Source organism: Danio rerio, chromosome 5 (genome assembly GCF_049306965.1).
Source record: "Danio rerio strain Tuebingen ecotype United States chromosome 5, GRCz12tu, whole genome shotgun sequence".
NCBI lineage: Eukaryota > Metazoa > Chordata > Actinopteri > Cypriniformes > Danionidae > Danio > Danio rerio.
The window spans coordinates 14,370,222-14,385,167 of record NC_133180.1 but is presented as its reverse complement, the minus strand read 5'-3'; the positions used below and the strand labels follow the sequence as shown (position 1 = coordinate 14,385,167).

General features: G+C 35.7%; 1 protein-coding gene across 1 annotated transcript; it reads left to right on the top strand.

The window, feature by feature from the left end:
• The first annotated feature begins 994 nt into the window (after nt 1-994).
• On the top strand, nt 995-14,158 carry neff1 (neuronal intermediate filament family member 1). The gene is made up of 4 exons (NM_199534.1): nt 995-1,792; nt 9,517-9,834; nt 12,658-12,782; nt 13,234-14,158. Exons 1-4 carry the CDS (start codon nt 1,049-1,051, stop codon nt 13,733-13,735), a joined length of 1,689 nt encoding a protein of 562 aa, NP_955828.1. The 5' UTR covers nt 995-1,048; the 3' UTR covers nt 13,736-14,158.
• Nucleotides 14,159-14,946: the final 788 nt, after the last annotated feature.

Here is a 14,946-nt window from a genome sequence, read left to right as displayed (position 1 = left end):
GTAATGTCCAGAACAGTTACTTTGATTTTGTTATTATTATTTTATTATCTTTATTTAATATTTGTATGTATTGTTATCGTATGAATCAGTGCTAAAATTTTATTTAAGTAATATAATATAATAGACAATATAAAAGATAATAATATAAAGAAAAAAATAATGGTTTAAGTTATTTTATTTTTATACTTTATTACTTTATACTCGTTTGGATAAATTCATTTTATTTATTTTTTTTTACTGTTTTGCATCAACAAGTTATAATTTTTTGTGCTTAAGTACTATTCAATACAATGTAAAAAGTATATTTAGTTAAAATTTTATTAGTAGTAGTAGTAGTAATAGTATTTTGTTTTTGATGTACTTGTTTAGATATGCATCTATTTTATTTACATTTTCACTTATGTTTTATGCATTATAATAGTATTATTTGGTGCTTAATTTATATTCAAATAATGCTAAAAACTATAAGCAATATGCACTTTCCAACAAAAATTTTAACTGTTGCACTTTCATTAACAACAAATATTATGAAGCACTTTATTAGTAATGATAAATGGGCATTTCAACTACACCACAAAATATATTCAAGTAAATATCCTGTATCTTCAGAACATTCTGGAAAGTGTCTCAAATTGCCTGCTTAATATTCAAGTGTATTAAAATCAATTTTAATTAATCACTGCTAGCTTTTAAAGTAATATCAGAAACTTTTGGAGGTCGACAGTTTGCAAAATTTGACCTTTATTCATCCTCGCTTCGCTTTTAGCGTCCGCATGATGCCAATCTCGCTCGCATGAAAAGCCGTTGAGTGGCCACAAAAGGCCTGGCGGTGAATGAGCGATCTCTCTCCCGGGACTCTGTGTTTTTGCTCAGGGTTGCAGGTTTCCCCCTCCACCAGCACCACCGCCCTGCGTCAGATGATGCGTTGCCTATAAAACCCGCCGGTGTGCCATCCCGACTGGCACTCTCACACACTCTCTCTTTCTGTCTCTGTCTTCCACGTCCACACACACTTCACTCACTCGCTCTGTGATCTCGAGCCTCCAGCATGAGTTACTCCGGCGACATCTACACGAGCAGCTCCTACAGGAAGATCTTCGGGGATGCGCCTCGCCGTGTGCCCGTGGGCAGCAGCCCATCCCGGGTGACGGTGAGTTACCGCTCCGCACCCCAGCAGCAGCAGCACCGCACCTACGGCTCTCCGTCCCCCATGATCACATCCTCCAGCTACCGGAGCAAACTCGCCTCCGGCCGCGGAGCTTTCCAACCGGACAACGTGGACCTGACGCAGACCACCGCCATCACCAACGAGCTGAAGATCATCCGCACCAACGAGAAGGAGCAGTTGCAGGGCCTGAACGACCGTTTCGTGACGTTCATCGAGAAGGTGCACAACCTCGAGCAGCACAACAAAGTTTTGGAGGCGGAGGTGGCTCTGCTGCGCCAGCGCCACAACGAGCCGTCGCGCCTGCACGACCTGTACGAGCAGGAGATCCGCGAGCTGCGCGCGCGCGTCGAGGAACTCGCGCACGAGAAGAGCCAGATGCACCTGGACTGCGTGCAGATGAACGATGCGCTGGAGCGCGTCAAAGACAAGCTGGACGAAGAGGCACGGGCTCGGGAGGAGGCTGAGAACAGCTTGAAGGGATACCGCAAGGATGTGGACGACGCCACCCTGTCCCGCCTGGAGCTGGAGAAGAAAGTGGAGTCGCTGCTGGACGAGATCGCGTTCCTGAGGAGAGTGCACGAGGAGGAGCTGCAGGAGCTGCAGGCATCCCTCCAGGCCACACAGGTACGAGAGCACTTGCGGATTATATGTATATATGTGCTAAAATCATTAATTAAATTTACTAATTGTTTTTAAAGGTAAGTGGTTGCAAACTATGTTTATGGGCTGTATTTAACTACCGTATTAAGTTGAACATTACTCAATTTAATTAGTTCAAATTCAGCCCATATCAATTGTTTGCTGCCACTTACCTTTAAAAACAATTAGTAAATCTAATGGTTCTTTTTTAAGTGTGCCAGACCAGCTAAAGACAATGAAATAGTTCCAAAAGTATATCTTAAATGGATAGTTCACCCTAAAAAAACTTAATAACCTCATTTATTTTCCTCAAGTGGTTTTAAACCTTTCTTTCTTTTGTTAGAAGAAGATATTTTGAAGAATGTTGGTTGCTGTGACTCATCAACTTTCTTAAAAATACTATGGAAGTCAATATGTGCCAGCATTCTTCAAAATATCTTCTTTTGTGTTCAACAGAAGAAACGAAAGTGAAGGGTAAGTAAATTATGATTTTTGGGTGAACTATCCCTTTAATTCCATTAAAAGAAAACTACTTTTAGATATAATACACTAAAATATTGAATCAATTGTTGCATTACACAAGAAATGCATAAAGTTAGAGAAAATATAGAAATAAAGCTCCAAAAATGCATAGAATTGAAATATTACAAACAGCCTGCTGTAAGTGATATTGAAATCACTCCTCAATAAACACATTTTCACTTCTGAAATAAGCTGTGGAATGTTTAAACGTGTACATCTTATTTGATGAAAAGCACAGAAATACTCTGTTTTCAGAAATCTTTAGTATACTATTATCATTATTATTTTATATCACACAGTTTTGCAGTGCCATTCACAACCATTTGATTTATTCAGTGGCATGAAGATGCAGATCAACATTTTAATTCATTTTAGAAGAAATAAATATAACCCATAACAAATATCCTGGATCTATTTAAACTGTTACCTTGTGATATTAAATATGAGAGAATGGACCATTAGTTTGCACTAAAGGAAGTCTTTTTAAAGGTCAAGCAATATCTTGCATTGCATAATTCATCTTATTCCAGATATAATAGAAGTGCTGTGTGTTGAGAGATGGTGTGGGCATGCGTATGATGACTGTGCAGTGTCATTGAGGGCAGTGTGGTGAATTTACAGCACTGCAGCTCAGACGCGGAGCTGAGACCCTGCACTGCAGCAGCACCTCCACTAAAATATGCATTTATAACACCATGCAGCTTTAACATCAACTGAAGCACAATTACTCAGACTAAAGAGAAGCTCTAAAGGAGGGATTCATGTATTAAATGTTGAAGTAAGGTGCTTGTGGATGGGATAATTTAAAGTTTTTTTTTTTTTTTACCTCTTGGCATCAATCAGATGACAATGCAGTAGCGCAGGATTTTAGGTGTGGCTGCAGCGGGACCCGCGGCACAACGTCCTTCACATTACACTGCATCATTTCACACTGGTACAGCTGCTGAAAATAAAAGTGATTCTGTCTTTTATTTGGTGGTAAATTCTCAGTATAAACAGTTCAACTTGAGCTTGAGTGAATGGAACTGACGTAAACTATCATGCATGGGTTGCTGTTAATGAATTGCATTTTTTTTCCATCTGTCTAAAATGCTGGGTTCCATACAATCGCTTTGTGCTAAGACGACATGAAGGAATTAAGTTAGCTTAGTTTTTACGAATTTAATTGGATTGAACATAAAACAATTAAGTTGTCCCCCCCAAAAAAAAACTCAAACAATGAGTTGTTTCAGCTCATTTTAAACAAGTAGTTTGAACAAGCATGAAAATATATATTTTTGAGTGTTCCTTGTGCTTTAACAAACTTGGTATGCACTCCATCATGCTGTGTCAACTTTATTACCACACTTTACATTCAAAGACTGATAAATAATAATAATAATAATAATATGGCAGCACAGTGGCTCAGTGGTTAGCACTATCGCCTCACAGCAAGAAGGTTGCTGGTTCAAGTCCTGGCTGGGTCAGTTGGCATTTCTGTAAGGAGTTTGCATGTTCTCCCCTAGTGGCGCCCCCAGAAAATTTTCTTAGGGGTGGCCATTTGAGGCCACACCAAAACTTGGGGAGGCAAAGAAAAAATAATTGTTTATGTAATAATTGTAATGTTATATTTTTGTTTCTGGTAAATGAAATAATGTGGTTCTAATTTATTTAATTAATTACTCTTAAAATATTGTAATTTATTGCAAATACAATTTATTGCAAATACATGTGCAAACCAAATAAAAATCAATATTTAGTTTACAAAAACAGACAAATATACAAACTGAACAAAACGCATTACTATAAACACACACTCATCATACAGACCCTAGTAATATAATTTATTTATATTCCTTTTGAGCCACAATATTATTAATACACCTACTTCTATCGATGTACACTTGAATTATTAGCCCCCATTGTTTTGTTTTTTGTTGTTTTTTTCTTGTTTTAAATATTTCCCAAATGACTTTTAACAAAGCAAGAAATTTTTCACAGTATGATAATAATTGTTCTTATGGAGAAAGTCTTGTTTGTTTTATTTCGGCAAGAATAAAAACAGTTTTAATTAAAAAAAAAAAAAATCATTTTCAGGTCAATATAATTAGCTCCCTTTTAGGCTATATTTTATTTCTATAGTCTACAAAACAAACCATCGTTATACAATAACTTGCCTAATTACCCTAACCTACGTAGTAAACCTAATTAACCTAGTTAAGCCTTTAAATGACACTTTAAGCTGTATAGAAGTGTCTTGAAAACTATCTAGTCTAATATTATTTACTGTCATCATGGTAAAGTTAAAATAAATCAGTTTTTAGAAATGAGTTATAAAAAAACAATTATGTTTAGAAATGTGTTGAAAAAAATCTTCTCCATTAAACACAAATTGGGGGAAAAATTAAACAAGGGGGGCTAATAATTCTGACTTCAACTATATCTTTTTGCAAAATACATCCACAAAATTATTGGGATTTTTGGCCCTTGTAAGTCAACCTGAATAAACTAGATTCTTAAAAGCTGATTTCAAAATGCATTTATTTATTTTAGGATTTGTGGTTTTCAATCAGATAAAACACAATTGTTCATTTTTAAAAAATAACAATTTCTTAATAAAAAGTGTACAATCTTGTAAACCCAAAGTCGTGATTCATTTCTATCGTCAAACAATACAAAACAAACTCTGTTTGAATTTTATCTTTAATTTTTTTTTTTAAACGTAATGCAAACTTAAAATTGTTGTTGTAAAGTCATTTTATCTGCTGTGGTTGAATGTCAGCGGTTCATCCCCAAGGTGCAGCCAGAATAGCATAACAGTCAAACCTCTATTTAGCGCATACTTAAAGGGAAAGGGGCAGTGAATCAGCAATGCCGGTGGCACCAAAAAATCTACAATAATTTAGTGGCTGCATTTTATTTATTTATTTATTTATTCATTAAAAAATTGTGAATTTACGTATGCACATTTAAATTAATAACATCAACAGCAAAATCATATTGGGGGGCGCCCCTGTTCTCCCCATGTTGGCATGGGTTTCCTTCGAGTGCTCTGGTTTTCCCCATAGTCCAAAGACTGGGTTGCAGCTGGAAAGTCATCCGCTGTGTAAAACATGTGCTGGATAAGTTGGTGATCCCAGATGAATGAAGTGACTAAGCCGAAGGAAAATGAATGAACAATGAATTGAATAATAATAATTATAAATATAATAATAATAATACATTCATTTATAATGTGCTTTTCTAAAATCCAAACCGTTACATTAACAGGGAATCAAACATGCAATAAAATACAACATATTCAACATAGAAAATGATAAAACATAAACACATTGGAATGATCAAGAATCTAAAATCTCAAATTTCTAACATCTAGCTAGTGTGCAAGCATTCCTTACATAATAAGGGAGAGCATCTCAAAACCTCAAAATAAAAATGGTAAACATTAACAATAATGCACACACTCCAAAAATTATGTTTTCTGTTTGTTCAAACTAATTATTTAAAATAAAATCAAACAACACAATAGTTGACTTTTTTGTGAAAACTTGATTGTTTTAAATTCAAAAGGGTAAATGTGGAAGCATCCTAAAGGACTTTTAATTTGCCAGTAACCTGGGTCAAGAGCTTCCGGTGAACTGTATGCCATTGCAAAATCAGCACGTTTAAGGTCTGTATTCTTTAAAAATTAGCGATATCCACTGGCTGAGTGGTATCCGATATTAAGTAGGTTTCAGATTGTACAAGAAGCTCTGCATTAAATTAGATTTTTCCTCGCCATGTCTTTAAAATAAGAACATTTATTTTACCCCAGTATATTCAATGGAGCTTCTGCACTAACCTGCTGATTCTAACGGGCGCGTGCGAGTAAAGGGCTTTTTGCCTCATTTTAAGCTTGAGCAACTACATAAATGCCAAAGTCTATTTAACAGATTGTATTTTAATTACATTACAACATAGATGCTGTAAAAGGAACCGTATGAAATGGTAAAAAAAAATCACATTAACTATTCACCGGAAGATTATCAGTATGGGAAGAAAAGCTGGCCATATACCCTATCGTCTTAAATTTGTAAAAACTAATAAGCGAACTTAATTCCTTCATGTTGTCCCAACACAAATGGATTCCAGTGTGGATTCCAGCATTCATTTACAGTGTAGGTCAGACGCTTTTTCAATTTGATGGACGGTAGTTTCCATATTCACAGGAAAAACTGTTTATTTGTGCCGTGGCGATTTCAAGCTAAGAGACTCTTACTGATCAAGAGACAAAGTCTAACAAGGTTTGCTAACAAAGATATTTTATTCTTTGCAATGAACAGTCATACAGTGACACTGCATGCTGCAGAGTGAGACGCAAAGGCTAACCAGAAACCAGGTTTTATCTTCTTTCCCCTGCATCAAGGCCTACATTTCAAATGAGAGCATTCCTCATTTGAGGATCAATATATGATCACTTATTGAATGCATATGTTTAAAAGAAGATGATCATCTTCTGAATGACCCTTCTTGTGATATGTTTTTGTAGGAAGGCCTGTGTTTCTTAATATACATTGTTTTTAGTAAGACAGAGAAGTTTTATATAAATCAATGTTTTAGTAATAATCAAAATTAAATTGTCCACATTTATCAGTGTACTGGAATGAGCACTGATGAGTGGATGCAGTGCTGTATATGGTAGAGTAAATACATGTATAGCTGTGATTTATTCATACGCTCAGATGTAAATGTGTATTTCAGGGTATTAATTATTCATTAGATCAATACTGGTGAGTTTTACAGGCGAAAGAATATTTATGGCTGTTATACATCCACTGTAAAAAAAAAAATCCTTGCTGCCTCAATTTTTTTAGTTGGATTAAATGAACTTTTCTAGTCATCACAACTTGCATCAAACTGACTAAAAGTATTAAATTTAACTTAAAATTTTTTTTAGAAACCTACTTAACATCCTAAAAAAAGTTAATGCAACACAAAAAATATTTAAGATATAGCCTTAAATGTTGAAATCCCTTATTCATATCAAATAGAAACATTAATCACATTTAACTGCTAAATAACATGTAGTTTAAAATATGTTAAAATACCATTTAGGCCAATGAAGCAAAACTGTATTCTGAGTCTTAAGTGTCACATGACCTTTTAGAAAGCATTATAATAGACCTATTTGTTGTTTATGAAATATTACTATTAATATAAGTATGGTTAATATTTGTTCTGGAAAGTGTGATGCATCTATCATTCAGTGCTGTTTAAATGCTTTTTAATGCTGCAGTCCATTACTATTATAGGTTGAAAGCTTATTGCAATTTCAAATTACTTTTTTTGTACTATAATATATATTTTTTAGAAAATGTATAAGCTGAACTCTTAGGTTTAAGTGTGAAAGAATCCTTCAAAAAATGTATATGTTGATTTGGTCCTCGAGAAATAATAATTATTATTAAAATAGTTTTAAGAATGTTTGACAGAAGTGTTTTATCAAAATATAAATATCCCTTAAGATCTTTTTTAATAATACTGATCTCAAACTTCACTTCAAATTAGCTGAGATTTACATACATACAGTATACACTGTCAAATGTGATTAGTTACTTTACATTAAAAAAGCAAGTAAACTTATTAAACTTATTTTTTTAATTATGTACATAGCACATTGAGCCTAAAAATTAAGATAACCCAGATGCTTTCAAAGCATTGAGTTGACTTTAAAGTCAGTTAACTTTGTAACTTGATTTTTATAATTATGCACATAGCTCATTTACTTAAAAAGTAAACCTATTGCCTTAAAAGCATTAATTTGACTTTACTCAAAGTCATTAAACTTTGTTGTAAACTTTAACTGTTAAACTGACTTAACTTTGTTTTTTTAATTATCTGCATAGCTCATTTACTTAAATACTAGGTAAACTTTGTTGTAACTTCTAAATGTTAAGTTAATTCATTCATTCATTTTCTTTTTGGCTTAGTCCCTTTTTTAATCTGGGGTCGCCACAGCGGAATGAACCGCCAATTTATCCAGCATATATTTTACTGTAAATAGTCAGTAAACTTTGTAAATTGTAACTATTAACTTGACTTAATTTTTATTATTATGCACATAGCTCATTTACTTAAAAAGTAAAGCCGTTACCTTAAATACACTAAGGGACTTTACTTTAAAAAGTCAGTAAACTTTGTTGTAACTTTTAACTGTTAAGTTGACTTAACTTATTTTTTATAATTATACACATAGCTCATTTACTTATATATTCAGTAAACACATTACCTTAAAAGAGTTAAGCTGACTGTACTTAAAGACAGTAAACTTTGTTGTTACTTCTAAATGTTAAGTTGACTTAATTTTTATAATTATACACAGCTTATTCACCTAAAAAGTAAGTAAATCCGCTGCCTTAAAATTATGAAGTCAACTATCGTGTAAAAGCAACAGGTTTACTCACTTTTTAAAGTAAAGTCAACTAATCACTTTTGACAGTGTACAGTTTTAAAACCAAAGGCATTAATAATACTGGCACCAATAATAATATCATAATAATAATTAGAGCGTTTACATTCTACAAAAAAAGAAAAACATTAATAAAACAGAAAACAACTTGTTTTTTAAAGAACTGATCAATAAATGTTTCAAGGAACCAAAATGGTGTTACGCAGCAATTATTATTCGTAACACTCATTTTTAAAGTGCATAACATTTATAATTTAATTTATGTTTATTCAATTCAATTCAATTAATCTTTATTTCTCTTTAAATGTAAATTCATTATGAAAGCCACATGAACCAGAAGCTGTGACCATTTTTTTTCGTATTGTGATGCAGTTCCTAGAGAAACAGAATATTAAATGAGAAAATAGTGGGTGTGGCTTATTTTTTCTACTGCAAGCTGATTGGATGTAGTAAAGTAGGCATTTCATTCAAAAAGATGGGGAAATGGGTTTTGGGAAAGTTATAACAACCTAGCAGACTCCTCCTCCTCACTATTTCTCTTTGTTGTCAAAACTGAGAGTTGAAGGGTATGTTCCTAAGATATACGTAATCTGACAGTTTAAGTGCATTTTCAGATTTAAAATTTAGGGCAAACTATTTTTGTTTTCTTAATGGCATGCACAGATGAATTGTTCACCACTAAACTACCAGTGCGAGCTAACAAAATCAGTAGGTTAGATTTGATTTCATGTGCATTTTAACAGTTAGCTTGTTGTCTTAGGTTTCAGTGGAGATGGACGTCAGTAAGCCTGACCTTGCTGTGGCCCTGAAGGACATCCGTGTTCAGTACGAGTCTCTGTCATCCCGGAACCAGCAGCAGGCAGAGGAGTGGTATCGCTCTAAGTTCGCCACTGTGACGGAGGCTGCGGCTCGCAATAATGATGCTCTGAAGCAGACCAAGGATGAGCTGTCCGAGTACCGGCGACAGCTGCAGTCCAGAACCCTAGAGATCGAGGCCCTCAAAGCCCACAATGAGGCCCTGGAAAGACAGCTGGCAGAGATGGAGGACCGGCACAGCAACGAGATCGGAGAGCTGCAGGTCAGAAAAAGAGAGCAATCCATTATTTTAAACACATTTTACATTTAAAGTTCCCATGAAGTGCTTTGAAATGTACAATTTTATTCAGTGTTTGACATAATCTCAACCGAAACATGAAGAAAGGGTTGGACATAGCGTAGCTCATTCCCTTTTAAAAGAAAACAGCCAATAGTGTTTTGTTTTATCAAAGCTCTGGCAGAGAGAGTGGTTAAGCTCAAGCGCATCAAATGAAAAGCCAACGAGAAGCCTCTTGAAGGGGGCGGGGTAAATCAGATACCAGAGAGCATTTGATTGGTCATGATTTGATGAGCTGAACTGAAGTATGAGGTGACATGAATAAAACCATTAATCATTTAGGCAGAAAAAAACTAAACTAGCTTTACATTTTTATACCAGATTTATATCCCATAAATGCAAATTTTGTCACTATTTTGGTGCGCACTAGCTTATTTTTGCTAGACAGAACCATTAATGGACATTTTTATGGACATTTCAGTGACATTAATTTCAATATCTGTATTGTTTAAAGTCACAAAAGCTATAAAAGCCTCTTATGGCTGTAATAGCTGTCCTGTAACAGCCCCCAGTGACACTCCAGGATTTTTACAATACATTTTACATTAAAATTGCACATACAGTAGCATCCACAAAGCAGAAGTCACTAGTTAAATTGCCTCCTATTGCATTTGATCCCTTTAATATATTTGTTAATCAGACGAAAACCCATATCTGGTCATTTCATTGATGTTGATTTCACAAATCACAAAAGTTCAAAGGTCCTGTAATAGCCCCCAGTGAGATTACATTTTTTTGTATCCTATAAAGCACACGTGTCGAACTCAGTTCCTGGAGTGCCGCAGCTCTGTACAGTTTAGATTTAACCTTAATTAAACAAACCTGATCAAACAAATTGAGTCCTTCTGGCTTGTTTTAAACCTCCATGTAAGTGTACTGAAGCAGGGTTGGAACTACACAGTGCAGGGCTGCGGCCCTCTACAAGCTGAGTTTGACACCCCTGCTATAATAAGGGTTTTTAAATGTTACACATTTGTAGCAATATGGAATTGTATTCGCACTAATGTCATTCAAAAGCATTAAATAACGATGATTGTGACATCATTTTTATTGATTTTGGCGAAAATACAGCCGTTCGTTGGTAGTTCATGTGAGCTCAGATCAATTAAATCATATTAACAGATAGTTTTTGATTTTATTTTTGTGTTAGTGACGGTTACTAACATATGTGTTATTGTATTAGTGAAGGTTACGATGTGGTTTAGAAGTATTTTGGTCAGTTTATTAACTAATTTATTACTAAGGAGCTTTGAGTGTCCAGAAAATCGCTATATAAATGTAATGAATAATTAAGCAAATAAATTTTATAAAGAAAAAATGCCAGATTAAATAAAAATATATATATTTTAAGATTATATGCAGTATCTCAACCAAAGATGACAGTTCTGTCATCATATACTTTTTAAAATAGGGAATATTGAGAAAAATGACTGAGCAGTGTTATTTTAGAATCATTGAGGTGTTATTGTAGTTTTTAATATTAATAATAATAATAATAATAGGCACAGAAGATCAGAAGATGGTCAGTTGGTATTTCTGCGTGAAGTTTGCATGTTCTCCCCGTATTCGCGTGGGTTTCCTCTGGGTGCTCCAGTTTCCCCAACAAGTAAAAAGACATGCAGTACAGGTTGATTGGGTAAGCTAAATTGTCCGTAGTGTATGTGTGTGAATAAGAGTGTATGAATGTTTCCCAGTGATGGGATTCAGCTGAAAGGGCATCCGCTGCGTAAAACAGGTGCTGGATAAGTTGGCGGTGCATTCCACTGTGGCGACCCCAGATTAATAAAGGGACTAAGCCGAAAAGAAAATTAATGAATGAATAACAATAACAATACTAAATAGTTATAATGATTACTAATTATTAATAGTCTGAATTCATTTTATATTTATTTTGTTTTCATTGTACTTTTTGTTAAAGTTTCACTTCAGTAAATCTGTCCAATTTTTATATAGTGTTTAAGTTCCGTTTGTGTTTTAGTTTAAGTTTTTAAGATTTTACGATTTTAATTATTTTCTGTTTATTTTTCTGTTTACTACCTAAAATAATTTTAGTTTGTTTTAGCTGACTATAATAACCATATCTCTAACTTTTTTATTTGTAAGGAAATTCATAAGATTTCCAATTAGAAAACTTTTTTGCGTTGTTGTAAAAAAAAAATAAATGAATGAAAAGAAGAGAGAACCCAGTCCAGGACACTCGAAACAAGCAGAATTCCTTTATTGAGACGTGTTGGTTAATCTGCAGTCATACAGCGTCTTTAAGATGTTCATGTGTCTGCAAGAGCCTACTAGAGGTCCGCAGTCTGCAAGTTCTTTCACAAGTCTCTCACAAGTCTCACACAAGTCTGAATTAGTCTAAGATTTCATGTCTATATTGTGTTCTTAGGAGGAGGGGATTTGGCTAAACAAAGCATGCAAATTAAGCGTTGTGGTCGGCAGGGTAAACTGCTCTTTCAGGCATTGATCTCATCATGTTCTGGAGACAGAAACCGCCTGACCATTTGATCGAAAAGAGAAAACAATAGACACCCCATGCTGTGAAACTGACAATTTGCATTACTTTGGCTTAGCCTTTAATCAGAAAGACAAAAGGTTAATGTCCTTCCTAGCTGGGATGTTAATGAAATTATATAATTAAAAACCAGAGAATATAACTTTTCAGTTATACGTAGATTATTGTTCATTTGGAATTAGTTGATAGAAATTTATATTTCCACAGCGTAAACAAATGTCTTGTTTCTGCTGCAGGATACCATTCAGCAACTAGAATCTGCTCTGCGGAGCACGAAAGGTGAGATGTCCCGGCACCTGCGCGAATACCAGGACCTGCTGAATGTCAAGATGGCGCTGGACATTGAGATCGCAGCATACAGGTCAGACTCCTTCATTATTATAATGACTATTGGCAACATAGGCTCATTTTGAATACATAGCCCTTTATACGTTTCTCGAGATCGCAAATTATGTAGCCAGAGCTGCCTATGGCTTTGTTTCCTCTTTAAAACGAATGCTATGGGATGGTATGAAGCTATCAATTGGTGCATTTTAAAACACTATAGGTTGGGTTTACGAAAAGGGAAGGATGGGGTTATCAGTCGGTTGATCAGTCAGCTAGTAGATTTAAGCGAGAACAGCAGGCACGAATGGCACTCGCAAGAGAAATTTGAGATCTCAAAACAACTGCAAAGAAACGTAGCTCCTGGGACATATGTTGCTCTCTTCAGAAATGTATATAAGGGTACGCAATCAGAATGAGCCTGGGTTGACTATTCCTTAATTTGACGCAATACTTCATCATTATCCACATATGCTCGTTCTCAACAGGAAGCTGCTGGAAGGTGAGGAATGCCGCCTGAGCTCTGTGGGCGGAGCCATTCTGCAGTCTGCCTACTCTTATCCAACCAGTCGCACGTATACCCTAAGCGCCTACAGGAGGGCTGGAGCCAAACCCGAAACAGAGGAAGAGGAAAAGCAGGAGGAGGAAGAGGAGGAAGAGGAGCAGGAAGAGGAGAAGGAGGAAGAGGAAGCAGAGGAGGAAGAGGAGGCTGGAGAGGAGGCTGAAGAAGGAGAAGAACAGGAAGAAGGAGGAGATGAAGAGGAGGAGGAAGAGGAAGAACAGGAGGAAAAGGAGAAGGAAAAGGAGGATGAGAAGAAGGAAAAGGAAGAAAAGAAGAGCCCCAAGGAACAGAAGGAGAGTGAGAAAGAGAAGGAGAAAGAGAAGGAGAAGAAGAGCGATAGCAAGGCAGATAGCAATAAAGCTGATAGCAAGAGTGAAAAGGCGGACAGTAATAAGGGTGAAAAAGCTGCTGCGGCCAAGAGCAAGTAAAGCTGCGCTCCATCAGCGCTTCCGCCACATTCGTCCGTGTCCTCTTTACCTCTCTGTCCCTCTGCCACAAACACACACACCAAAACGCCATCTTCACTCTCATTTCACTGGGTAGAGCTGATTTCATCCGCTGATGTGTCAGGACCTCTGCAGGAAAGCATAGAGTCAGTAATGAACGAGGGGTGTTCTGTAAAAGCACTCAAGTGATTAAACAGGATCTATGCAGAACGAATAGGAAGTAGGAAGTAGTTCACCCAAGAAAAATCACAATTTTTGTCATCATTTGTGTCCTTCAGATAACCAGAATGTATCCAAACCCTAAAAGAAAAGAAAAAGTAGTGTCGGCCATGTGATTCTGTATTCCAGGTCATGATTTTATTTGCCAAAACAAAAATCTATTAAAATTATTACTCATTTAAATCATGAGGTTGTTGTTTGAAGCTGTGTTGTTGTTGAAGTGAGAGTTCACCCAAAACAGATTTTTTTTGTCATTGTTTACTCACACACAAGAAAAAAAACACTAAAAGAAGATATTTTGAAAATGCTGGTAGTGTTTGGCCATTTTTTCTAACTATGGAAGTCAATGGGTAACAGCAGCAACCAGCATTCTTCAAAATAGGGCTAGGCCGATAAACGATATTGAATCGATATATCAAATCACAATAACAAATGATCTGGACTTTCTTTTACTTTATATTGATTTGTGTGTTCTCACCAAAAGCAGCCAGACCATCAAAGTAGCTGGAAATAGGTGGCGCGGCGTGTCTACTCCATTGTGGGTTTCAAGAAGAGTTGAAAAGGAAACTTTATAGTAACGAGCTATGACGTGGATCGGCGGCTAGCAATCGGTTGTTGCTAGATCGGATATTGTTGCGGCCAGAAGTTAATGAGATTTATTCATATTATTTATTAAATTTCGCATTTATTATATTTGATTAACATCTATCTCAACCCTAAACCCAACCATCACAGTAACGTAGAAACAGTAAGTGTACCGAGTATTATTTATACCCAATAAATTGTATCTTTTAACACCTGCCCCCACCCCAATCCAAAACCCCACCGTCACAGTACTGTAAAAATATGAATCGTTGTTATACAGCGTCATAGAAAATGCTGCTATATCGATGTGCATATCGCACTTCCGGCAGGCCGCGTATCCATTCTAGACTTTACCCAAGCAATCGGAATGTACAGTAGTAGTCCACCGC